The sequence below is a fragment of the Zonotrichia leucophrys genome, chromosome 12 (assembly GCF_028769735.1).
Source record: "Zonotrichia leucophrys gambelii isolate GWCS_2022_RI chromosome 12, RI_Zleu_2.0, whole genome shotgun sequence".
NCBI lineage: Eukaryota > Metazoa > Chordata > Aves > Passeriformes > Passerellidae > Zonotrichia > Zonotrichia leucophrys.
Window position 1 is genome coordinate 9,189,537 of NC_088182.1, and position 27,357 is coordinate 9,216,893.

A 27,357-nucleotide genomic window follows, 5' to 3' on the forward strand; every position below is an offset into this window, starting at 1 on the left:
CAGGATAGCCCTGTTCTCTTTGGGAAGAGACTGTCACTGTTTTCTGTACACCAAATAGCTGCAGAGATGGTCAAATCTTACTGCAGTTGATAGCATCAGCTGGAAGGAGATATTTTGCATAAAACAGTATTAAATCAGCTTATTAATCTTGTCCCAGATAAATGCCTTCAGCCTTAGAGTTGGTTACTAGTTCTCCAAATAATGGGAGCATACTGCATTCTCTGCTCAACCCCAGGAGCTGCTGCCCTGTTTCACTAGGGCAGTTTGCAATAAAAGTAAGTAACAAGAACCTTGTGCACTGTTCCTCTCAGAATGAGATTTCAAAGCTCCTCTAGCAAGCAATCTCTAGTCACAGCAAAACAAACAACATGTGTAAAACCAGTCAGGTCTAAGCTGGGTTCCTGACAGGATGGCAAGGGCAGCAGTATGCTAACAAAACAGTGATGGGGGTGCATTGAAACCCAGGATGTGCAGAAAATAAGGGTATATCCTATGCAGCTGGAGGCTGGAGTCACTGCAATACTGCCAACTCCTATCATTGTCACAGAGGTGATTGCATTTGGCAGTGGTGGAAGGGCTAACGTCTCCCAGGATTTCAGGGTTATGACACCATATTTATAAATACTCCTTTCTCCAGAAAGGCCATTATTTCCCATGACTGCCAATAATGCTGCTTGACAGTACAGAGGATGAGGTCGAGCACTTGCAGATTGAGAGCAAGAGTTTGTGCTACTAACTTGGAGCTCAAGAGCTACACATGATGGATAAGCTGGTATGCAACCTTTAAAATAAAGCTGGAAGATGGCAAAATTTTAGTGAAAAAAATTTTAGCGAACTGGGGAAAGTATTATAAGTAGGAATAGGAAAGTGTTGGTATCTGAGGCCCTAATGAGATCTCATTTAGAAAACAATGCATGAATCTGGTTACCAGCTTCAAATTCATCTTAGCAGAGTACAGAAGCCAGAGAAGGAATAACAATACAGTGAAGGAGAGAGGAAGTCTGAGGAACAAGAGAACACGAAGAAGAAGCTGGCACAGTTAAACAGCAAAGCTCTGTGCTAGGAAGGCCTGGCCATAGCTCACTGAGTGGGAGAAGCACTGCGGAAGCAAAGGGACAACACAAATAGATCAAACACAGAAACCATCCACCAGCAAGCTCATGCTACACAACAGGAGCCACTTGATAAGTCTCAGACACAATATGAGAGTAATGTAGGAAAGGTATCTTGCAATAAAAGCAAGGCTGACTTACAAAGGAGCTGATAAGAATATCTGAAGCCTAGAATAATGAGAACTGGACTGTGGCTTTATCTACACTGATTTTTCTCAACTGTGCTTACATTCAAGTCCATAAGACTACACAGAGAAGCAAATCCTGCCCACTCTGCTTGCAGTGTCACTGCATGAAGCCCTCTTCCCTCTGCCTGACCACCCTGAATGGAGATCTGGTGGGCTTGTTCCAGACTAAAGCAGTGTGAAAGCCAGGTATTAAAATGCTGCAAACAATATTGAAAATGAAGGATTTTGAATGAGTGTGTTAGCTGAGTTCTGGTGTCATGTTATGTCCATGGAGATTGCTTCATACCTATTAGCCAGCTTCATACTTGCACAGAAAAATCTGTTCAGCCATTTAGGTGAATGGTGGAATGTGTCCCAATGGACACCTGCCTTTTACTGCAGATGAACAAGCTCTTTGAAGAGATCAGCTCATCAGAGCTCACACTGACAGGCTGGGTAAAATCCAATGCAAAGAAAACAAACTGAGAACTTTCCAGGTTCTTTAGAGTGGCCAATCAGCAATACTCAGCCAGCTATTGTTCACAGGCTGACTGGGTATTTTCTCAGGTTATGCCGTATTGCAGATTTATTTATATCTTTAAGGACTCTTCTTTAAAAGACTTTAAGGTCTCTTCTTACCTTTCCTTATGTGTACTTCCTTCTCCCACTACATGGATTTTGAGAAGGCTGCATTTTGCTTGGTTTTAATAATAAAGCAATATTTATGAGAGTTTTCTCCCCAGATTTAGGAAAAAGCTGCCAAACCAGCCACTCTCTAGACTGCATTTCAGATCACATTCAGATTTGCATTCACCCCTTCAAACACGATCTTCTTTCCAGCTATCAGAATTTGGCACTGGAATTTGGCAACAGCCCAAAATAGCACAGGATGTGTGTGACACAAGTAGAAAGCAAACAGATATTATGAGGAATGAAATGAACACCTGCTGACAGTCCACATACATTCATGGCTGTTAATCCTGCCAATACGATGGCCTACAACATACTCTCTCCCAACAATGTTATCAGAGCTATCATGCTCCATTTAAAGCATTTCACTAACCTGTTCCTGTTGGCAAAGCTGGTGCTTGGCTGGGATCTGGAGAAGGGCACATGATTCCTGACTCTGTCAGAACTGCTGGGCTTTCGTAATCTTCGAAATAACATGAGTAAAATTCTTCCTCACGCAGAGAAGGTAAGTCCGAGATGGCCAAGAATATCTGTCAGTTCAGTAATAACCAGTAAATAATTTGCCTTCACTTAACATAATTTTCTTGTTCTGTTTTTTCAAGAATCTCATAAAGTAGTTACCTACAAAAATGCTCATTTTCCTATAATGTCTCCTAGGACTGACTGTTCCATTCATCATCTCTTGCTGTTCCTGAACTGAACTTGGCATCCCTCCAGCAACTGACAACTTCCCCCATTGCCCAAGCCTCTAGCAAAAGACAGGTTCTTGCCACCTCCTGACACAATGATAGACTTCAAATCACTCCAGCACCTTCTTAGCTTTTCTGTCAGCTATCACATGCCAGACAGGAGCTGTAATTTTGGGCCACTCCTTTCAGGCCTTCCTGACAGCAAGTGACAGAAACACTGAAAGCACAGACACAGGCACCTTATAGATACTAAAACAAGAAGGATCCCCATCCAAGCAGGCATCACATACTCCAGAATACCCAGTAACCCTCAGCAGGCAAGGACATGTAGTTTCAGAGAAAACAAAGAAACAACCAAATAACTGAATGAACAGCTTGGCTGCCCCAGGAGATATGTCCCTCACGTGAGGCAGACAATGTGCCTGAAGGTTCAGTGTTTCAGCACCCCAGTGAAAGCAACAGAAAGACTTGTGACTCCTCAGTTTGTAGAGGACTTTCCATAAGCTTGAGCACCATCAGAGGATGACCCCCACTCACATTTCTCTTTTCCTCTCTGCTGATGTTGGCTGGAGTTAGGGACTGGACAGACAGACACTGCTGTGTAGAGTTGAAGCTCCAGAGCCACTGCTCACTCAGCCTGGACCGCAAGCACTCGGAGCGACGGCTGCACCTGCAGGGAAGCAGCAAGAAGCCATGAGGGACCTGAGCAGCAGCTTTGCTTGGCTTGCAAGCAGACACTGCCTGTCTCAAGTTTTGCTACTCTTGGGGAAGCTGCTGCACAAGCCACTGAAGTCCCAGCCTCCCACCACCTTCAATAACAGGATGAGCTGTTGTGAAATTACAGATGGGTAAGCACTTTTGGGCTTCAGGGGTCATGAACTAATTCCTGTGACTCTCTACAGGGAAGCAGAGCCAGCAGGCAGACACAGACACTGGAATAAACCATGTTTCATTAAGCAACGTCAGTAGGGGAACAAGTAGTGCTAAACAGAGACACCAGAAGAAGGGACAAGATAGTTTCACTAAACTTGCAATGTGGTAGTTTGAGGTGAAGTCAGACTAAAACCAGGCTGAAATCTGATGAACAGGTGAATTGTGAGTGGTGCCAAAGACGCAAAAAACAATGGAAAGACGCCCTTATACGCAACTGCTATTGCTGCTGTCAGTGTTTTAGGGAAGCAGAGAGAGGAATGGTAAGTTAGAGCAAATATCCTATAAAGGAACTAAAAATAGATAAAATCTAGACACAGAAATAAGGAAGAGTAGAAGCTAGGACAATCCCTAGGCACCTTCCCTCGAAAATCCTTACAGTGAAGAGGGATCTATCTTACCTTCCCTGAAGGACACACCAGCCACAGTAGGGATCTTTCAGTGCCAGACAGGATTCACAGTCCAAGTACAGGGAACATTCCATTATGGGAACCTTTACCACCTGTCAGAGAAAGAAATGAAAAGTGGAAAACAGCACACACAACACAGCTCCCAGGTCACTGGCTTCTTATGCCTAACTTGCAAGTCTCATCATCCACATGCTCATCAAAACAACTTTTTGATCCTCAATTTATTCTCCCTTAAAGACAACCAAAATGAGAACAAGTCTCCAGAGCCCATGTGAAAGGCCATTTCACATACTGGTGAAGGACATCTAAGCATCAGGCTGTAGAGAGACACTGAGGAAAGCAAACTGTATTGCTATTCATTGGTTATTCTGCAACACATTTTGCAAGGAGGAAATTGTATTTAGTCATAAAACTGCATTTTAACAAAATGAATTATAGAGTAGCTGACTGAATATCATCCACTCTTTTGCTTTTCTGGACTCTGTCATGTGAGATCATCTCTCCTGACACACAGGTGACTGAAGCTGGAGACAGCAGCTACAGCTGAGGCCTCTGAATCCATCTGCACTATTGCCCAGCTCTACCTGGCAGAACTATCATTTTGACTGAAAGTAGACCCTGAAGCTTTGATCAATGTGGAACAAAAACTTTCTGCCATCTCAGGGTGAATTTTACTTGCAAAATTCTTAACTTACCATCCTTGCTGATTTCAGCCTCTTGCCCTCTTTAATCTGCTACTACACTTCAGCTACTACTGTCAGCTACTTTGAAATACCAACTTCTAATCCCAGACCTATTACTTTTGCTAAGTACATGATTTAATTTGCATACTTTAATTGGCAGAATAACTACTGTTAAGGATATATTTCAGATTTCCCTAATCTTCTTCCACTCACAGATTTCAACTCCTGCTTTGAAGTGTTACAAATTTTACAAGTATCTCAAAGTGCACTGGGGGAGTAAAGGGAAGCAGAGGCTCTCATTTGTTGTTTGTTCTTTCCTTCAGAGTAACTCAAGGACTGTTTTTCCTTTGCTAGCAGGATCCTTTTCTTTCCAGTTCAAGGAGTTGATACAAGTGGTGGTAAAAATCCTCTCAAATAAAGTAGCCATAGCAGGACTTCCTACTCAGCAGACACCAATATCCCAAAAGCCTGAGGCATTGCAATGCCTCTTCTCCTCCACCTGCCTCTAGGCACAAAAGGAATTACAGAAAGCAGGGGTAAAGAGAAAGGTGCCTCACATGCGTCCTTCCACAGCCTGATTTCATCTGCAAGACTTGTTATATCCCTGGTCAGAGAACACCTCTGCTATCTGAAGACATTTCCCACACATTTCTGCTCTCTGTAGGTTACAGAAGAACAGCCTGATCTTTTAACTGATTAAAAACAGAAGTGACACAAAATCTCTCTTTTCTCTTTTTAAACTCCTGCAAAACCAAGATGGGTCACATGTGAACCCAGAGGCTTTTTTCTGCTCAAATGGAGATGCAAACTGTTGTCCAAACAGTTCCTGCTCAACACAGGAATCCAGGAATTGGTGGTCCCTTGTATTCATGCCAGCAGAGCAGCTTTTTACAGCCTGCAGTTCACATTCCTCCATCACTGCTGATACAGCCTGACAGACTTCAGAAAATGCACACGCAAACAAGCCACGGATTAGGCTAACAAGGCTTTCTCCATGCTTCCTCCAGCTTTTGGGAAAGGTTCCCATTCCTGTAAGAAGACTGGCAGGCAGCTGCTGCCCAGCACAGGCTTAGCCAGGTGCAGTTCCCCTGCCTCCCCTGCTCCTGCCAGCAGTTTGTCTGGACATGCAGTGTTTTCAGCTCCTCTGTGGAAAGGATTGTATTGCTCTTACCATTGACTGGGTCATGACAAAGAGGTGCTCCTGCGACTGGTCGAACAGCAGGTCTCCACTCACCATGCTGTTCACCTGGATAGACACTGAAGCATAGGTGTGTGCCTCTCCCTGGGCTCCCAAGTACACCTGCAAGAGAGCCACAGTTGTGAGCAGGCAAAGCACCACCACAGGGGCACCTGTTCTACAACAGGAACAAACTGGAACTGCCACTGTGTGCAAGGGTTTTAACCTCCCACCAGAACCTCTGTGCAGTGACTTCAGCCATGTGAAGCACATGCCCAGAAATACCTGTGCAAACCATGCAGGATGCACCAGCCTTGCTGCTGGCTCAGTGCAGATGTAACAAAAAGCAATGTGATCACGCTTGGGGCATTCACATTTTCCACAGGCAGTACAGCGTGAGAAGAGACCATGTGATAGCAATGATCTTTACCAGGAACCCAACTTCCCAGCAAAAAGAAAAACTGCCCTTTTCCCCTTTTACCTGAGCACCCCAGGTTAGTTTAATCCTTTTTGCTGCATGCAGATCATACCTTGTGCAGCCTTCCTCTGCTGTCTCCCAGAAAAGCAATGGTGTGGCCATCTTCCACATTCACTGCCACAGCTGTCAGACGAGCCTCAGTTTTCTCCAGGAGCGGGGCAGCTTCCAAGGGTACCCGGCTGGCCATGGGGCTGGGAGTGTGGTCAGAGCCACAGGGGTAGGCATACAGGGTGTCCTTTTTGGAGGAGTGAAAAGAACAGGGAAATCAGTACCAAAAAAAGAGATACAAATAACATTAGCACATTTAACGCTTCCCACCATTCCCTCTTCTACCCAAATTCTCCAGCAGTGAATTCAGCTTTAACCCCTCTTAAGCTTTTTTTACTGAGGGCAAAACCACCCATATTTTAATAATTAGTTTAAGTATGTTGGCTGTCTGTACCCTCACAGAATCTTGCAGACATTTCAGCCAGTTCATTCAGCCTCAGTAATGAAATGCATTGAGACTCCCTCAAATTCTCCAAAAAACATTGCTGTTACACATTGACATGACACTGCTTTGGGGAAGATTAGTTGTGTTTTTCTGAACAAAGGAAAAAGAAGAGAATTTCTGTGTCCTTGTGACAAGTTTCACCTCAAGCAATTTGCATGGTTTTTCTGTATCCCCTACAAGTTAAATTCTAAGCCAGAAGTAGAATCCCAGTGCATCAGGACATACATAAACACAGGGTGGGACACAACCTGCTCCAAAGAGATTACTAACTGCACTTAGGAATCAGAGAGTACATACAAGAGACATTGCACACTTCAATCCTTCTAAGTCTTGTGAGAGTTCTGAACATTAACTCCACTGCTCTGTGCAGAAACATCAGTCATTCTTCTGTTCCAGTTAGTTCCCTCCCAGTGCCACCAAACCTTCACTTACTGCATTATAAAGAGGGACAACGAAAGCTGCAAACTCATTTACTATTTATTGTGTGCAGAGAAAAGATATCCCCTTATGATTCATCTTTTTCCTAAGTAACAAAATCAGTCTTGTCTAGGATAGTTCCTGTGTGTTTTATATCTTTCTTAATGCCTTGTTCCATGTCCATTTCAATTTTACAGTATCCATTTGGAGAATAAATGCAGGATTGTTCACCCAACAATTAGTATCTTAAACACCATTTTTTAATTGATCAGTGTCTTGTCTTCAAACAATGTGGCTTGTGTAAATTCAAGATTTCATCATGAAATCCCTTATGGATAATGTTTTCACTCTCCTCTCCAGCCCCTTACTAATTACTCTGACAAAGCTAAGCGTGGAGCAGCACATTAACTGTGCAGTCCATACTGACTCCAGCTCTCTCTCTTGCCTCAGGCAATGTGGTTCAATTTAGACTCTCTGTGAGCAGGGTTACATTTTCCTTCTGCCTGATGCCTGTGGCTTTGCATTTGGCAGCTCAGGCTGCGCGGTACCAACCGGCACCAGGCAACGGAGCTGCCCCTGTCAGAGACCCATGATAACAGCACCTCATGGCATTCCTGAGCTGTCTGCTCATCTCCACTCTGATCCCATGGAAAACCTGGCCCTCTCTCCCCTCTCATCCCATTTCTCTTGTTTTAAAATTTTTTTAAAATCTTTTTTTTTTGGTGTGGTTTGTGTTGTTGTCGGCTTTGTTTGTTTTTTAAATACTTGACTACTTCCTGGAGAAACTAGAAACAATCAGTAGCTTTTGGTAAGGTCTTGGTAAGATCTGTGGAAATCCCACATTAAAATATATTTAACCTCCTCAGCTCTGTTCCCTTCTCAAATGCATTGTTACCTTAGCAGGGAAGCAAGGCTTGACACAGCTGTCCCATTAACAAACCATGCCAGTTAGACTAGCACTGCTTTCCGTCCAGTGCTTTATTGTTTTCCTTTCAAATACTACTTCAATTATTTTTCTGCACACTTGGTGTGAGGTTCTGACAAAGTCTGAGGAGGTTATAGCTTTTAATGATTGCTAGTTCTTACCATCCTCTAAACTAGCATTCATTTTTAGTAGTATACATTTTTCTTACCACCTGCCATTTGATTTTTAAACTTCTTCCAATCATCTTCCTGTAACTTAAAGACTTCTATTTCTCCAGCTATCCAATTCCTTTAAGATTTATTTTGAAGCAGGACACTGCCAAAATTCCATGCTCCAAAGCATGAACTGCTTATTTTGAATGGGATTCTAGATATCTTTTGCAACCTTTGTACAAATTCTGGAGCCTAATGACCCCACTACTGGCTGATTTTTCAAAGACTGCTTAAAAAATGTCCACATATAAGTCAGAAATATTTATAAGCCAGTCATGCTCAGCACTGCTGTTGCCTTTATGTGATGCCAAGGGCAAGTCACCTCACACACAACATTTATCTACCATAAACCAACATGACCTGTGCAAGCTCTCCCAGCACTGGCACAGCCCAGCCGTGGCCTCTCAGGGGCTGCCTGTATAAAGTACTTATATAAATTTACATAGAAGCTCTTTGAATTGCTTGCAATGAATAACATCTTGGCAACGTTGCAGAAAATGCACTTGAGGAATCATCCAGTGTCTTAATGAAATGCAGCAGCTGCTGCTGTGAATTCTGCTGTGGGTATCCTATCTGCACAGGTAGGAAACAACAATAGGAAAAGCTCTATTTATGCATGAAGAGGACTAAAAACAAAAGGACAAGATACATGCCTTGAAAACTACACCCACAGAAGACATGCAGCCTTCCCAAGCCTCATCCAAATGTTTCACACTTTCAATTTATCAAGTCACTAAACAGCATCTACACAGCCTCCTGCATCCCATAAGTAACGAATCTCCAGCAAACTGAACAAATGAACTGGGTCTGAAATTCTTATAAAAACAAGCTGGGGTTTTTTTCCCCCAGTTCAAGAGATTGTATTGAATTGTAAAACTCAATTTTAGCATCCCTTTTTGGACCGAAACCCAGAGGCAGATCTAACTAAGGAAAAGGGCATACCTTATGCACTAGTTGGTTGGGAGGCAGAAAAATGTGAAATTAATTAGCATTATCCTTACATCCAACACAAGTTGCCACCACTGAAAAGAAGTTAAAACTGTTCCTGCATAAAATGTCCATTGACAGCCACTTCCACTCAGCCCTGACTGGAGCAGGCTGGGGCTGGCACAGACCTTTCCATGATGTTGGATACAATGTGAACGACAAGCGCTACCGTGTGCTGAATGGTGCACAATCAGGTTTGTTAGGACATCTACATTTCATTGGACACACTTGTTCATAAGACATCACATTATGGTCAGCCCACTCAAGCCAAACCACGCAGGTGGGACCCTGGGGTCATGCACCAGGAATCACAGACAGACTGCCTTTTCCTCCCACCCTGTGCATCCACTTCTCCATTGGATCAAATGGTATAAAGGTACTCTACGTCATTTTGAAAGAAGGATTCATCTGCTCATACCTGTTCAATATTTAACTCCCTTAAGCTCCCCTAAAAATCACTTGTCATTCCATGTGGCCTTTCAAAGGACTCACAGGGTATGCCTAAGAAATACAGTGAAAGCAGGACATCAAGCTGGGCAGTCTCCTTCCCAACTCTTACATACTCCTCCCACCCTCACACTCATCCTGCTCCAAGCCTGCTCTTTACCCTTCCCTTGTCCCACAAGTACTCTACAGTCAGCTTTAGCTACTGAAAGGAAAACCATAATTTTAAGACTGGTTTTGAACCACACACCCAACCCCAGAAACTTCTAAAGCTCTGTGGTAACACTTTGCTCTTTGCAGCACCAGGCTGGGAAGAGGCAATTCTCTGGACAGCCTGTTCTGTGGAGGGAAGACACAAGATAACAGTGCTCTGCTAAGGACCTGAAATACCCTTGGTGCAAACAGGTTGCTCATGGTCACAGAGCCTCATGCCAGGACACTGCATCCAGGAGAGCACTGCTGCACTGTTTGAATCACTGTCCCTGATTTTGCAGCCAGTGTGGCTGCCAGCTGGTGAGAATTCAGGGTCACAGCCACTTTAGGTTAAATTTTTATCCTGCAACATCCCATCATGCTTTTGTCACTGAATGTAAAGCATTATCACCTCTTTTACAGCTCTGGAGAAAAAGAGCCAGCTCAGGAGAAGATCCTTCTTGTGCCCAAAAACCTGCAGGACTAAAGCAGTCTATAGGAAGCTGGGATTTGCACAGAATCACAGAATTATTAAGGTTGGAAGGGACCTCTGGAGACCATCTAGTCCAACCCCTCTGCCAAAGCAGGGTGACTTAAAATCTGCTACACAGGAGCACATCCAGGAGGGTTTTGAATATCTCTTTGATGACACTTGGTTTTGCTAATGCTCCTTTTTGTTCCTGAGTGCCCTTGCAGGAAGCTGTTGTGAGGTGCACTTCACCATAAGCAACAGGGACCCGGCACACCCCTTAAATTCCCTTCCCCACACAGAGGAGCACATACACATGCTCCTCTCCTTCCCTGCAGTGCAGACTGTCATCAGGAGATGACACAGATAAAGAACTACTTGAACAGCAGCTTCAGTGCCCTTGGCCTGGTATTGCCACAAGACAGGCCTCAGGGCCAGGTCACACCAGATGCTCTTCCCACTGCCACATACAGTTCCTCTCCCTCTGCAAGGAATCCTGCCCATGTGGGGCATAACAGACTGAGCCCAAAGGCTTTTAACCCAGATTTCAACATCCATCTGTGTAAGCAAGACAACTTCAGGAACACAGAGCAACACAGGAACAAGCTGCAGACTGCTCAAAAGCACGAAGCCACTTACCGCTGGCAGCTGGACACAGTTGGAACTGACATCATACTCAATATACGCCACTTCTGTCCCTTCTTCTGACTTCCCATCTCTCATGTAGCAAACATCCCTAGTCCAGTTGGTCAGGCGATCCACCTCCTCCATTGTGTAGACGCAGAGCGCAGACTCCTCGCTCAGTTTCCCAGAGGAAGCCTGCCAGGCAGAGAAAGCTGCGAACAGCACCTCGCCCTCGGTGTCCAGCTGTCCCTGGGCCAGCTCCTTTCCCGGCCGGGTGACATAGGCGGCCTGCAGCAGGCTGTATGTGTTGCCTTTGCTCTGGCACAGCAGAGGTAACTCCACGTACGAGTAATAGTGGGAATCATCCAGGCAGATGCGCGAGATGTAGGTCTTGTACTCGCGCGACTGCGATTTGAGGTCCCGCCGGTAGAAGAGGAAATAGACACTGGAGTGATAAGTGAAGGATTTAATGAAATGGTGGTTGTACTCTGACAGCCGGCCCACAGCCAGTTTTGCCGTTTCTTCATAGGAGAAAATGGAGTGAGAGTCTGTGGCTTGAACATCCCCTCCGTGGGCCCTGAGATTCCGGGTCGTGATGGGAGGAATTCCTCCTCCCACTCCTCGGCTGGTGTACCCTCGTCCCACAAACAGCAAGGGCACCTCATCCTTCGAGTAGGCGATGAGTCCCACAGTGGTGATGTTGGGATCATTGGCAGCCACGTACTGAGTGTCACCAGGGCTCTCTGGCCGGAAGAGGACGTGGTCGATGGACTCCAGGCTCCTCTTCTCACAGATGCCCTGGTGGACGCTGCCACACACGATGAGCTCCTTCTGCACAGTGTTCACCAGCAGCAGCTTGTTGTGATTGTCAGTGTGGTGTGCCTGAGGGCACTCCAGCTTTGAGACTGGTGGGAGGCAATCCTTACTGTCCAGAACTGGCCCAGTCTGAACCATGTTCTCCAACAGCAGGTCAGATGTCAGCTGGAAAAGAAAGTTGGTGGCCCCCAAGTAAATGGTTCCAGATTCCAAGTCCATGGACAGGTGGAGGAATTTTGTAGCATTGCGTGAGAATGTGACATACTGCAGTCCCTGTGGAATTGATGCTCCCAAGAAACAGAGAACAGGAAGGAGGAACGTTCCCAGAGGCATGGTAAACACTCTGCAAGAGAGGAAAGGCTGTTATAACTCCTTGGAGCCAAAAGTAGAGATTTACACTCAAAATCCTTCAATAACACCCACAGCAAGAGGCCTTCAGGAGTATCAGAGATTTAATTCAGTCAGATCTACACCAAGATGACAGGCACAGCATTCTCAGGAGAAGCTGCAATACTGCAAGTAAATGCAACATTGAAGCTGATCACTACTCTTGTAACATCAGAAAAATCCACATTAAACTTGACTCCTGTACAGCTGAGCTATGGTGATGTATTGGAAGTTCTCCAGGACAGGACCAAATTTCCATAGGAGCCAGCATGTTGCACATGGTATTAATGAGCAACACCACAGTAAAACAAACCACTAAGACAAACATAACCTGCAGGACCATTGCTTAAATAAACTGCAGCTGAGATCCAATTTGAAGCAAACTTACAAGCTCTTCACTCTGTATTTGATCTAGATATCATAATTAAACCCTCTCTTTGTTATCACTTATGGCTATCAACAGCCTCTTGTGGGTCTAAGGCTGTCCCACCCATGCTTCAGAAGAAACCTTCCCATGCCATCTCTGCCACTAGCATCACCCACCCAAGCAGAGCCTGGGTGCCAGGATTAAGCCTCTGGAATATCAGTCACATCAGTCCTAGCCTCCCCTCTGGGGCTACCAGTCTGCCCTCAGTCCTGCCAAGCCAGACCCTGTGGGTTCCCATTTTCCTGGGAACTTACACAGCACATCCAGGTGAGGGGGAGTTCACCTTTACCTGTTCACCTGTTACTGCTCTCTCTGGGGTAGAAGTCTCTTACTGACACTCATTTCTCCACAGCACTTCTCCCAGTACTGTGAAAGGTGATTTAAACATGCCTGCTTTGTGGACAAGGCTCCATACCTTCCCAAGTCTCAAACTGCAAGCAAGTCCAGGGTAGATGTTGGACAGACCCAGGGAATCACCAGACCTGTTCAGCTCCTCTCCAGAGAATACTTAGACCAACTCCTTTTGAAACCTACTGTGATCCACTCAAGCCATGCCATGGATGGGAACAACTGCTCTGGACAAGATGGGGATCCCCACAGCCTGGTGGAAATGTGGTAATAAGTACCTGCAGCATTTAGATTAACACTTTCCCCATGGAGAAAGGGAAACAGCTGCAAGTACTCAATAATTTACTATGAGTACCACCTCATTTAAATTGAGAAGTAGGTGGTGATGCAGCTGTGAATCTATTTCCTTCCAGCCCTCCCTCCCTCTTGCAGGCAGGGTATCAAAGCTGCACAGAGCTGCACAGCTGCCAAGCTGGGTCAGAGGCTCCGTGGAGCTGATGAGTACAGTATCTCCTCCAGAACTGCCCTGTAATCTGCTGGGCTCATTTTGGCAACTCAGCTCCTCAGGGGTGATATTAATTTTGTAGTTAAAGTTAAGAAAACTATCATCACTCCCCTCCTAGGGCATCAGCCCTCTTGGGTCTTCCTCATAAGCTCAAAGTGATTTAGCTCAGAAGTCCTTAAATCACAGAGGCAGAAAAAGATCTGCAGCATTTCAAGAGTAAACTACTCCAGCATTTACTGGAGGACTTAACCAATTTAGGCCACAAACTCCTCAACCCATAAACTGTGTCTTACACTCATTCTATACAATGTCCAGCACACAATGTGCAGAAAACACAGTAGCAATGCTGAGAACAACAGCTGTAAGACTCTGGATCCATCTTCTACTGCCCTGCTATTGCAGAAAAAAACCCCAGAAGTCGGCTTTCCAGCTCCTTTGTCAGTAAAACTGGCATCTTTGCTCTACCTAAAGACCAGTTGAGAGGATTAGTTTACTTGTGAAATCCAGCGGATGGAAGGTATTACAAAAACAACACTTTATTAAATATAGGCTTTGTGAAGCTCTGGAAAAGCTCCACTTCACACGGTTCTTGTAGGTAAGTAGGCAGCACTGTCAGGATATGGCCAGGCACAGGAATGCTGGCTCTGGGCTGGCAGCTTTCCCCCAGAGCACACAGCCACTGATTCACACCACCAGCGCCGTGTTTAGGCTACGTGCACACTGGGGCTTTTGTTTGCCCTGATAATGGACACTTAGTGCTTTCTGCTTCAGAGCTATGAACACACTCTGCTTCACCCAGACTGGCAAACAGCCCTGAACTACCCTAGGAGTCTCTTTTCCAGAGTGGTAAGCGAGTGCATTGTAGCACCTGAGAGAAACCCTCACCGTGTGGGAGACGCTATGTGGGAAAACCCAGCAAGAAGATACACACAGACTGAAGGAAGGAGACCTAATTTGACTCTATCCCCTCAGGTTTAGATCAGCAGAAAAGATCTTGCTCCAACTCCAACATGACAGTTATTTTTAATGCTTTTTCACCATTTCTGTTGGAGAGAACTTGATTTAAGGAACCCCCTAACCACACAACTGTCTCTATACCTCTGCACTGCCTTCATGCAGATGTCATGATGGCTTGTACGACTGTCTGGAGTCTCCTCAGTTTCAAAGCTGAAAATGCCTGCAAACAAAGCAATAGGCTGATGGCCACCCAACAGCAGGAGCTTGACTATGTTGTGAACAGCAACAATGACAAGGAGAAGAGAATCTTTGATCTGGAAGCAGCTGAGAATCACAAGACATCATTATAGCTACACCACTCTGAGGAATCTGTAATCTTCTTTTAGCTAATGCAACCTTCCTCTGCCAGCACTTACAAATTAAAATGGGCATGTGTCTCCAGGATTTATGGATTCTGAAACAGTGGCTTTCTGGCTAGAGGTTATGCCTACAAGCTGCACAACTCTGCTCTGTGTCCCACAGAGCCCCACTGGCAACTGCCAGGGCAGAACTAACCATTACTTCAGCTCACATGACACAACTCCAGCAACATGGATCTTGTTACAAGCTCATCGATCTGTATTTGAGCCGACTCCAAATGTTTCACTGAAAGCATTTTACCTATTGGAGCACCTGTACTGGAAAGAGGTTGCAAAATCAACTAGTCCTTCATTCCAGCAGACCATAATCAGATCTTGCTGCGGCCAAGGCTCTAATATATAGCTACTCTTCTTTCAGTCACCAATACTCCCCTGGAAGTCACTTTGTGAAGAGCTAGTCCTTAAAAATGATTCAGATAAGAAACTACTGTCTGGTCCTCATGACTCTGTGAGAACAGAGAAAACAAAACAGAATGGTAGTACAGCATGTTCTGCAGGCTGGTTCTAATCACCCTGCACAATGGATAAACACTGAATATAGTGCTCTTTGTTGCTCTTTGCTACAAAGACCCATTAGCAAATGAACTTGTATTTATTGCTAGGTGAGCAAACATACATTAGCAATGAGCATGACTGTCTAGCTATCAGTAGCTAGAAGCATTTGCACCCTACATGAGAATAGAGAGGGAAAAAAAGCCAGCAGCGTGTTTTGATTCCATTTTCCAAGTTGTTTCTCAAGCACAGCCATCACTGTCTTTTTTATGCTTGCCTTTCAGTTAAGCCCATGACAACCTCTCTGGGAGGACAGGAAGGAGGAGGATAACCTACATTTAAATCTGATGGTTTCATGACAGGCTACACTACAGAGCTCTTTATGGATTTACTGAACCGTTCTGCTTCCTGTGCTCTCTGCTAGTGTATAACACAGCTGTTGTAGACAGATTGCACTAAAAGTGTGTAGCCTTTAATTAATTCTGAATGCAATTGCCAAGGTTTAAAGATTCATTTTAAATATTCCATTTTTATGATGAATTCCCGTTAAACAGGAAAATGTTCCAGACAATACTCTGAACATTGCCTCTAACTCACCGTAAAATATTAATATCCAAATAATACCGCTGAGTTTTATTTATTTAATCTGGATCACAACAGAAGGGCTGGAGGATTAGTCAATTCTGCCACAGAATATTTATATCACAACCACGTAACAACAACCAGTAACATTAAAGCAATGGCACTATTGTGTTACTTAAAATTTGAAGTAAGATCGTGTTTTCTGTAGCACTGTTTTTACCTCTCTGACCTCACGTATCCCTCTGAGAAACTTTGCTTATTTAATAAAGAAACAAACCCAGAACTCATTTGGGCACATTTTAACAGCGTATCAACACATAGAGATTATTCCAATCCTCCCAGATAATTTCCCTAATACCACATTCTATCCTCCAAACATAGAGAGGTCAGTTATGTTCCGACTTCTAGGCTAGATTTTATACTCACCACCAAACCCAGCAAAATCAGCCTTGGGAAAAAAATACGTCTCTGAAATCTGCACCTGCAATTTCCACCTTATCATTTGCAGAGCCAACCCACAGTGTAAGCACTAAAAGATTTAAAAATTAAAAGCACCATTTTCCAGCTGCACGACGACCCTTGTGCTCCAGCACATTCAAAAGGCCCAGCAGCAGGAACTCAACCACTGCTATGTTTTCTGCACAAAAGCCCTGAATTACAGCCCCCTTCTAAGCTTCATATGCTCAACAGAGACTTGCTGTTTTCTGCTGTGAAAGATGGCATTCCCATTAAATAAATAAATCTTCTTTGAGTCTTATTTGCTACTACCAGGGCAGTTCCCTGCTCTGTTGTTAAGAAGACTTGCAGCAAAAAGCTTCAGCAGAGATGACACAAACCACTGTTTTCCAAGTAAAATTGACCCCAAGGAGAATCCCAAGTTCAAGCAATCCTGTCAGAGCAGGACTGGCACAGACAAGGGAGCTCTGTTATACCAGATGTGAATAACACCAAAGATGAGGTCAAAATAACTTATTAAAAAACCTTAAAGACAGCATCAAATATGAAATGGCAAGGCAGCAGAAATTCTGTACTACAGAATTAATAGCATTCTTGGATAAATACTTGGGAAAATTATGTTTTCTAAATCCTTGATAGTTATTGCTGAACATTACAAGGTATCTTTCTGGATGGTGATTGAAGTCATACTGAAAGAATGTTGCACAAAATATTGTCAACTGTGTGATAACTTCAATAATGCTCCTGCATTGCTCTTTGGAAAAACTGCAGAAAGTGCTTCTACCTCTCTGGGACTACTTAAATATTAATTTCAGCTGTACTGGAATTAACTGATGATAGTGAATAGGTATTTCCTCTAAACAGCTCTAGCACAACCAAACTTCATCCTTTCACTGATGAAAATGTGTTATAAACACTAAGCTTCCAGTACAACTAGCTCATGAAGTGTTAATGATTAATACAATGTTAAATAGTGAAATTTTTACAAACCAAGACCAACTACATAAACATTTACAAGGAATATAAAGTAACCACAAGATGCTTACTGTTGAAGAAGCTTTCTTCACATATACACTATCATGGCAAATCAAGGATTGACTTTTCCACTTCACCATCCTCTCAAACACTAACTCAATGTGAACTCAAGACCATGTTGCATGTGCATTTTTAAAAGGGAAAATCAAGCCAGCTGGTAGTTTCACAGCATCTTAACACAACCAAAAGATAATGTTCTGCTAGTGTTACACATTTGAAGATTAAAGTCCTTTAGGATCTGCTCCAACTTTCTGTGCAATCAAAAGAAAACCAGTGAACATCCCTTCTAGCCCATGAGCTCCTGACTAAAGTCTCCTCATGATACCAGGATTTTTTCTTAGGGCTCCTAAGTTATAGAAGCTACCACCTTAACCCAGCAAGCTGATGCCTGAGGGCTCTCTACCCCAAGTAAAAATGCCTTCTCATATTGTCTAACTTGTCACAAAATCTTCCAACTCAAAGAAGCTTCTAGTCACTTTTTGTATGAACGGTTTGAAAACTAATCCTCTTTCTTAATCCTCCTTGGGCAAGAAGATAAAGACAGCTATTCTAAGTCCGACAGAGGTCCACCTACACAGAAACCCTAGCTGCAGCAGCAGACAATAATAGATGCCTAAGAAGTAGACGAAGGGCAGACAAGCATAATGCAATCCTTCCCTTCCACATCCTGCCAGCTTTGAGCTTTCCCAAATCACAGATTGCAGCCACGTGTAATCCTTTGGATGGATACATTAAGTGGTCTGAGCTTCTTCAGTCAGAAAGACTTAATTTCCCTAGTCGCTCTCTGATCTCATCCCAATTTGTCAACACCCTACTTTTTTAGCTACCTGACCTGGATAAGCATTTTCTTTTGACAGGACCTGACCTGGACAGGCCACTCCTTTGGCTGACACTGCACTCAAATGTTATTTTACCCAATTTGAACCCACCAGTTCTCCATTTACCCACACAAGAACTCCTTGATCTTCTAGCTGCCACATCACATGTTACATTTGCATCAGTGACTTAACTTTCAATTAGGGGGAAAAAAAACCTAGTTAGGAAAAAAATATCCCATTCTATTAGAGTATATCCAAAGAGCCTAGACAGGTTTAGAGCTTAATAAAACCCTGTAAGGAAAGCAGGGCTCACTGAAGTTAGCCATCCAATTGGCTCTGCTGAGCAAATTTTCTGTTTCTATGATAATCTACATAAATCTAAGACCATCACTCCACATAAAAACAAACTTGCTTGCATGAGTTCAGGAAGCCAATTGTTGCCCAAAATTTAGATGAATATGTGGAGCACAGAGAAACCTCTTCAGAACCCAGGAAATTCCAAGTGCAGATTTCTCATTTCTGTTTAACTGAGACCCAAGAGACAATTTTTAATCTGGTTAATATTAACTAAACTGATCTTAAAAGAACTGTCAGCTAAAACTCTTGAAAAAAAAAAAAAGTTAACCTATTGTGGAAATAAAGTCACTGTCCCTATATTGATTTAGTAAGTAATTAAAAGACAGGTGTTTCTCTGTCAGATGTGGGTTATCAGTGAGATCTGCCAAGAACTTACTCTGCAATCTGCACTGTTCAGTATGTTCACATAAGATCTGAGAAGAGGAATATGTCTAGAAGTGGCAAATTTTATTATTAAAAAAAAAAGTAATCACCATCAAATTCAGAGAAAACTGTAAAAAATAAAACTCATGCACTTAAAAGTAACTACACAATATCTTAGAATGTCAATACCAAAACCAACAAAAAATATTCTAAGCACATAGACTCAACAGGATAAAAACTAGCTGTTATCACTCAGAAAAACTTTGAAAACTTCATAGGTCAGTCCAGTACTGAGTATCAAGCAAAAAGGCAAATACGGCCTGTAGGGTAATTAGAAAAGAAAACACATATCCCCATTATGCTGTCAAATGCTGCAGGCAGTTCTGATTCCCACATCTGAAAAAGGAGACAATAACAAAAGGGACAACAAAGATGACCAAAAGCATGGAGCAGCTTCCATATAAGGAGTGACTGAGCAGAGCAGGACTTTGGACAAAGAAACGACCAGGGGGAAGATAAGGAAAAGTCAAGAGGTCTGAAACATGACAGTGTCAAGATGAAAAACATGGGGTTATTGATGGAATTACATGGTTATATTGCCATATTTTACAACACAGAAACAAGAGAGCACTCACTAAAGTTACAGACAATTTTCCTAAGTCAGCTCAGGGACATTGTCGCTGGATGTAGAATATTTCAAATAACATTTAAAATGCATAATTAAGTTGTAGAGCTCACTGCTGTAGGACGTCATGGAGACCAGAAACATAAACAAGAGAGAAAAGAGATTATATAAATTCATGGAGAATAGATATAGTTGAGATCAGATGATGAGATACAACTCCTCATGCCAAGCAGAGTCCTAAACTGATGATGGTCATAAGCTGGGAGGCAAATGGAGGTGGGGAAAAATTAAAAAAAAACAAACCCACCACATTATACATGCCCTGTTTCTTACAATCCTCATTAAGCATCTGCCTCTGGATCTTGTCAAAGGCAGGACACTGAGCTACACAGAGCTTTGCAATTTGCCCCAGGATGATATTCTATTTAAACTTCTATTTTATGGTACATTTATAGACTTTATTTATTTTTAAATATTAAGAATGTACTCCAGCCCTGCCTAATCACATATTTAGAAGGCTGGAAGCCTAACCTCCCTGGCTGTTTCTGAAGGCAGTATCTCTCATGTTAACATTCAGATACCATCTAACTGAATCCTGACAGCGCAACACAAAAGTTAATGCACACCATGGGAAAGCAAACCCAGGGCCAGAGCCACAGAGCACAGAAGTGGCAGATCCAAGTTGAGTGCACCCTCAGCCCCTCTTTCAGGAATAGCTCTTCCCTGTCTGCCAGCATTTGATGGAAACTCCTCATCAGAGGGAACACAGCAGATCCGTGTGTGCCATCGGAGCAGCCAAGCCTTGGGCAGAACCACGGCTGCTAAAAGTAGGTCAGGACCATCCGTTCTAGGCAGGGAGAAAGGAAAGCTGGAGCACACCAGACTGTTTGGCCAGGTATTACAGAAAACCTTCATCTGGGATTTCATCACTACTTCAAACACATGTGATTCATATTTTACCGGCCTCCACCTCAAACAAGGCACACCTTCCCAACCACACTGCCCTCCCTGTCATTAGGGGCACCTCTCCCAGCCTCAGCCAGGATCCTCCTGTTCTCAGCTTTGGCTCCAGCAGCTACAAAAGCCAGAATCCTGCTCTGCCAGAGCTGTTTGTGCCAATTTCTATAAAGCAGCAATGTCCAGCTGCTTCATCCACAAACAGCCAGGACAGCACACGATCTCCACATAATCCCTTCTGCCTTAGAGTCTGTTTTCCTTGGCAGGATGCCCTGCAGAAGGGAGAGAGATCTCTGCAACCAGCACACGCTTCCCAGAGGACAGGACCGTGACCCCTAACCAAGCTCTCACAGAGGCAAAGGCCACACCCCCAAGGCAAGTTCTTTTGGATCCAGCCTGGCCTTGGAGTAACCCAGCAAGAGAGGAGAGAAGCCTCAAACGTCCTCTGAAACGCCTGTGAAAAAGCACCAGTCCTACACTTTCACTCCAAGAGGAAAATCCATGGTTTCCATGCCAGCATCAGCCCTGCAGGTTTGCACAGTGGAAGGGAGAACAGGCTCACCACAGGAGTTCATGCCAGCAGTGGTACAGACCACAGGCAGACATGCAAGGACCACATCCCGAGCTCCACCATCCAGGTGTCAAGATGCAAATAAGAAATGTTAAGCACTACAGCCTGTCTTGAATAAATCATTTTGCTCTGAAGACATTGAGCAGAGCAAGGTGCTCTGTTAAAAACATTTTCTTGACACCCTTAAGTCTCAGATTTAGTACCACAATCAATCTATAAAGAACTAATCTGCCCTGGGTGGGCAGGAAGAACTCTTCTTGGTGGTTTCCTTCATTTCAAATAAAATTCATTTTTCTACCCTCCCCTCATCTTCTGGAGAACCATACATCCTGACAGCAATTTGACAGTCTTCCCCTCTCACTCCAAGAGCGTCAGCAGTTCTGGCTGTAGCCATGAATACAGGCAGCAACATGCAAATACATTTAATGCAATGCAGCCACATGAGTAGTACCTATCCCCTCCCACCCAGAAGAGACAGCAGAATAAACAGAACTCCACATCACTACCCCAATCTGCTTGTGGTTTGCCTTCAGACCAAGATGAGGTATATTCTACCTTGTATTACTCAAGTTATGTTAAAGCATTATCAGAAATGACGCTTTGATCAATTATCTGCCATGAATTAGTGCCTCAGCCTGCAAGGTTCTCAGTCATCAGCTGTGAACTACCAGGCTCAATAGTCTGGCAATTAGGTTACACAGGTCTGTTAGATAATGATCCAAACTGAGGTGACCAGACATTTTCTTCCACCTCAGGAAGCCAATGCCAAGGCTTTCATAAAGCCAGTAACAGATAACAACACACCATGCTGTTCAAAAAGCCTGGGGACCTTCCCAAGCTCGGGAAGCTTCACACCTACATAACACATCTAAGGAACAACAGCTCTCACCACACAAGAGCAGAAGCCTGAACAGGTTGGGTGCAGACCTGAGGGCCAGGATCAACTTCACCCCAGTCACAACAGCTCTGAACAAAGACTGTCCCATGCAGGCTGGATATTCAGTGCTTTCAGATGGAGTCCAACATGGAATGGTGGCCCAGGGACCATCCATGAAGGGCATTCAAGGTGCTCATGGCTGAGGAGTCACAGGCTGGCAGCAGCAATGCAGCCTCATTCTTGTACTGCACAGCCACAGCCCTCCACGCCACACACGGCCCACACTTGGAAGTTCTTGTGTCAAGGATAAAATTCAGAGCACCAGACTGCATATAGAGAGGGGTGAGAGAACTATTGCTGGGCACAATAGGCAATGCTCTCCCTTCATACCACAGTGGGTCCACAGCCTGGAGGAGTGAAAATAAGCAACAGGAAAACTAAGTGGCAAAAGAAGCAGAAGCTGGGACCCTGCAAGATTTTGTACTTGGAGAAATAAACCATGCAGAACAAGAGTTCTCCAGTTATTTTGTTAACATGCAGACATCTAGTCCCATCTTATCCAGAACAAGGAATTGTATAACAAGAAAAAACTCCCAATAAGAAATTTTATACCTTCAAGTGGCTTTACAAACACGAGTTTCTGTTCACTCAGATTAAGGAGATCCTAACTTTTACTGGCAAAATATTTGAGCTCCTGGTTCAGGGCTGAGAAAACTTCTTTGGTGCAGTCCTAGAGGCACAAAGGTTCAGAATCAGCCACCTGCTCATGAGAGCCATGAATTTTAAAGACTTTTGGTTGAGATGTTCTTCATCTGGTTTGCTACCCTCCCACCTGCTCAGTCTGACAGCCACTGGCTGAGCAGGACTGACTGGCTCATCCTTTCCCCTTTCAGAGAAGCCCAGACCTTCACCCTAGGGCTGCAGAGATGCACTAAACAGGTCTGCAGTGCCAATCTGAAATGCAAACTGCTATGAGCAGGAATTTCAGCCAGTATAACTGGCTGACTGTTGGCATTTCAAGACCATGCTGCCTGCCAGGGTCACCCCGGGGCAAAAAAGTGCCCAGGAGACAGGAAAACCAGATTTACAGTAGTTTGTTAGGAACAGCACTGAGTTCTACAGCTGAGTGGCTGCTCCTCTGCTAGAAGGAACAGCTAGACAGAACAGAGAGGAAGGAAACAAGGGAGAAATATGCACATCTGTGCTAGAAGGATAAACCATAGCCTGTGGTCATCACAGCTCTGTTTGCAGACTGTCCCAGTTCCAGGCAGCCCTCCTCTGCCATTTTAAGCTGTGTACTCCACACACATGACAGGGACTGTGCCTTCCTCTGGGAAAGGAAACAGTTTACTCTGCCATGCACAGATAACTAATCAAAACCCCACAAAAGTGTGGCTCAGACAGCACTTTTCAGACTTACACATGGACCAAACTGAATAATCAGCCACTCAATGTCAACCCAGGAGTCCATGGTGGGGCTGACACAAATTTAGCCTCATGAAAAAGTTTTAGTTTAAATCTTCTCAGGGCTTAGTGGGAAATACACTAGTTAAAATCATGGATCAGCTAGGAATAGAAAAGATCATACTGGCTAAAGATGGGTTCAAACTAAAACTAATCTGGACAGACTATCTGGAGAAGGGCAGACAGGTCCAGCACACACAGGAGCAAGCTGAGAGAGAGTCACTGCTTGAGCCAAGCTACTGATGAAAACAATAATTGAGAAACTGAGAACAAACCAGGAAAAATACTCCATAAAATGGGATAACAACTGAGCACAATGATGAGACTTAGGGTTTGGGATAGAAACTTCTTCCCACATTAGAGTTGACCAAATCAAGATAAAGGGGGAGCAATCAACAGGAAGGGAACTTCAGTCCCCTCCACCTGCATTCTCCCTCAGCCCCAGGTCTGTCTGTAATCTCAGCACCCAACTCCTCAGCCACCCCATGGAGTAATGTTCACTAGAGAACACGATATGCACACAAGACTGTTTCTGTGTCCTTGGAGAGGGGCTGTAGCTTCCCAAAACACACCAACTCGGTTTTCAGTCACAAGAGCTGCCTCCAAGAATACACAGCACCGTAGTTCCGCTACCGGTCAGCTCTGCAGAGCTGCTCCCCAGGGATCACAGCAGCAAAATCAGTCAACAAAACGTTTTAAACCCCCCACTCCCAAAACTCAAAACAGCAGAGACCATGTCTCTAGAGACAAAATAACAGATAGCCTGACGTTGTTCTCTTCCTTCTGAAATTAAAAGTTCAAAGGAACAAGCAGGGCTGTTCTGTACTGTGCCCTCTGAACATTTGGGTAAGCATCTAAAACCAACTGCAAGAGCTGGCTTTCAAGGCTGAAGCATCTAGAAGTGAGCCCTGTTTCTGAGTTATTTTTAAATGTTTAGACAGGACTTAAAATAGGACCAGTGTTTTGAGTACTTCTGAAGAGTATGAACCTCACGTAGGCCATGACATTTTTAGTTTGAAAAGGCTTTGGAACAGAGGTTTTACTGTTCATGCATCAGCTTATCACCCATTTTAGCTCAAATGAAGTTAGAGTCCATTACAAAGCAAGAAACACCCTTTCAAAGGAGGGAAGTTAACACAAATAAGATGTAGGCTATCAGCAGTAAGGCAGTCTATGTATCTCAATAAAACCTACCATCCCATAATAGCAGGAAGAGCATTTGCCACAGGGAAAAGGGCAAAGTCAGCTTCTCTGCTTACAATATTCATCTTCACACCACTTTTCCTACCTGTGTCATTCCTAGACATACACTCTCTGCCTCTCCTCAAATTCAAGTCAACAGCCTGCAGACTGCAGCAGCCCAAGGCAGTGCCTTCAGCAAGCAAGAGGTGCATGCTGTACATCACCAGCAGCACAGAACCAACCCAGAACACCAGCTGTGCCACTCCCTTTTTTTTACAAGTTTTATTAGCATCCCCCCTCCCACCCCATGCTGACAAACCAGGCTGCACTAGTCTGGCTCTGGCCTGAAACATCAGACTGAAGCAAACCCACAGTAGCACTTCACCTCCCTGAACACTCTCCCAGGCTTCAACAATGAGCAGCTCAGGGACTTGCTGGGATTAAGGTGGTTTCTGTGCATTTACTAATCTTCAATAGCTCCCTCCTCTACAGACCTGCCCCATGTCCTCACATACACACAGATATTTGGCATTCACAACATCCTGCAGCAAGAAGCTTCCCAGGTTAACTGCACACATCAAGAACTAAGTTGTTACTTGGTTTTAAGCTTACTCCATGAAACTTGTTCATACTTCTAACGGAAAAGGGAAAAAAAAAAAAAAAGGCTGTTCCCCCTCTAAACTTTCCAGGTGATTCAGGAATTGAAGATAATTGTCACTTATTGTTTTTCAGGTGGAAGAATCCTGACTTACTCTGTCATGCTTTGTATGGAAGGTAACACTCACCTCTGTTCACTATTGCTGCTGTTCCATTTCTAAAAACTGAAGATAACTCTATTAAGATGGCAATGGTTTTCCTAAAGCTGTAGAAAACTCAACTTCCATAAGAGCTAGAGGAACTAGTGTGATGGTTATCAAATACAGCAGGGATTCCCCACTTCTATAGTGAATTGCCCATCTGGTAGCTCTCTGTTAAAATATTCAGCCTAACTCCTTAAATTGAGTTTGTTCAAAAGTAAGTTTACTTTCAAGCCACAGAATTCAGCTGCATCCTTCTTCCACCAGAACATGGAGTATTTTTAAAAAACTTTCTCTCCCTGTTAGTTCTTTGAAAATACAAATTATCTTATGGTTGAATCAGCCTGCCCTGATGAAGGGTAGATCCCTCACAAGATCGTGTCCCAGAGCTTTATTCTGTCTTGCATTCTTCACCAACATTTAAATCCAGCAGTTTTTCCTCAAGTATGGGCACAGTGTTTATAGATTTCCTGACGCTACACAGAACAGTATTCTTACCAGACCTTGTTCTCCTGCAGAGTCATATAAGAATATCTGAGTTTGGAGATTGTGTGTATTGTGACTCCCAAAAATTCTGAGCGATTTCTTTCACAAATGCACTAACTGCTTCCCACATTGTTTATGAGATATAGAAGTTTGTTAATAATACATGCTTAGCTGACTAAGCAACCTAAACTTTCCTGTCAGGCTGAAATAACCTTCCTGGCTTCACTCTTTTCTTTGCCAGTTTTACTATTAAGAGTCAAATAAGTGTTTTTCAAAGATGCAGATATGTAGAAGTATAACTGGAATAAAAAAAGATAAAGAAGGCCATTAAAACCCAACAGAACAATACATTACCTAGAGCTGCAATACTCAGTGCTAACAGCTTCTTAAAAATATAAACCTACCCCACAATTTAGGGTTTTGAACCACACTCTAAGGGTTTGGAAGGAACACCTCACCCCACAAATGGCCCATAACTGGTCCTGATAAAAACAAAGAACCCTTCTCCCAAGGTTCTATGAGCACCTGAGGTGTTTTCAGAGGCAAAGGTGAATGTTTCTCCTGAAGAACTCTTGGCCTTGCACACAGCACTGCAGTTGTGTTTATTCTTAAAAATTGGTGGTGCACAGAAAATAGGGCAGAAAAGCAGTCCCTGAACTGCTAAAAAGGGAGGGGAGGGAAGAGGAGGGAACAAGGAACACTCTCCTAGGTAACACCAAGTCGCTACTCCGGCTGCACAGGAATGAAGCTGAGCGCGACTCAGATAATAACCGTAACTCACATTTCAGAAGTTAGTTTGTTCAGACATGATCTTTCACACTTCGAGGTACTAAAAAGCATGTCCTCTAGTGCACTTCTGCTGGAGCACTTTTTCAATAGGATCTGGACAGAACCACCTCAGTAATCTCAAAGAATACAACAACACACAGTCCTCGGGCCTCCTTACAATCTTGTATTTTTTTATGTACCCTGAAAGCATGGATCCAGAAGAGACTGGACTGAATTCAAGTAATCTCAAGTACTTACTCATTCCCTATTTCATACTGCTTTGAGTTAATGGTTTTACTGGAACCACCCAGAGCAATGCAAAGCTGAGGCAACCAGACTCTCCAATCTGTGTACATTTGTTATACGTATTCAGCATTTATTCTTGGATGCCCCAGATTAAAAGAGATTTTCTGCAAACTTGCTCTTTATTACCTAAGAGTTCCATCCAGGTCTACTACCAAACTTTCAGGTTGCACTCCAGAGAGGTCTGGGCTGGGGGTTGCTGTCTCATTTTGCTCATTGTTTTTATTTCTGCTGATTTCATTTCTCCTGACGTTAGAGCTGCAAAT

The 27,357-nt window shown here is 43.8% G+C and overlaps 1 protein-coding gene across 6 annotated transcripts in view; it reads right to left on the bottom strand.

Annotated features, from left to right (window-relative positions):
• The window catches only part of PLXNB1 (plexin B1), a 77,199-nt gene that overhangs the window by 27,033 nt on the left and 22,809 nt on the right, over positions 1–27,357 (bottom strand). For all 6 annotated transcript variants that reach the window (XM_064724534.1, XM_064724531.1, XM_064724535.1 and 3 more), the window contains exons 3-8: positions 11,115–12,258; positions 6,389–6,571; positions 5,853–5,981; positions 3,990–4,090; positions 3,196–3,328; positions 2,343–2,499 (exon numbers count right to left, since the gene is read on the bottom strand). In XM_064724534.1, the coding sequence (XP_064580604.1) occupies positions 2,343–2,499; positions 3,196–3,328; positions 3,990–4,090; positions 5,853–5,981; positions 6,389–6,571; positions 11,115–12,248 (1,837 nt within the window). In that variant the 5' untranslated portion in view covers positions 12,249–12,258. The remainder of the gene's footprint in view (positions 1–2,342; positions 2,500–3,195; positions 3,329–3,989; positions 4,091–5,852; positions 5,982–6,388; positions 6,572–11,114; positions 12,259–27,357) is intronic.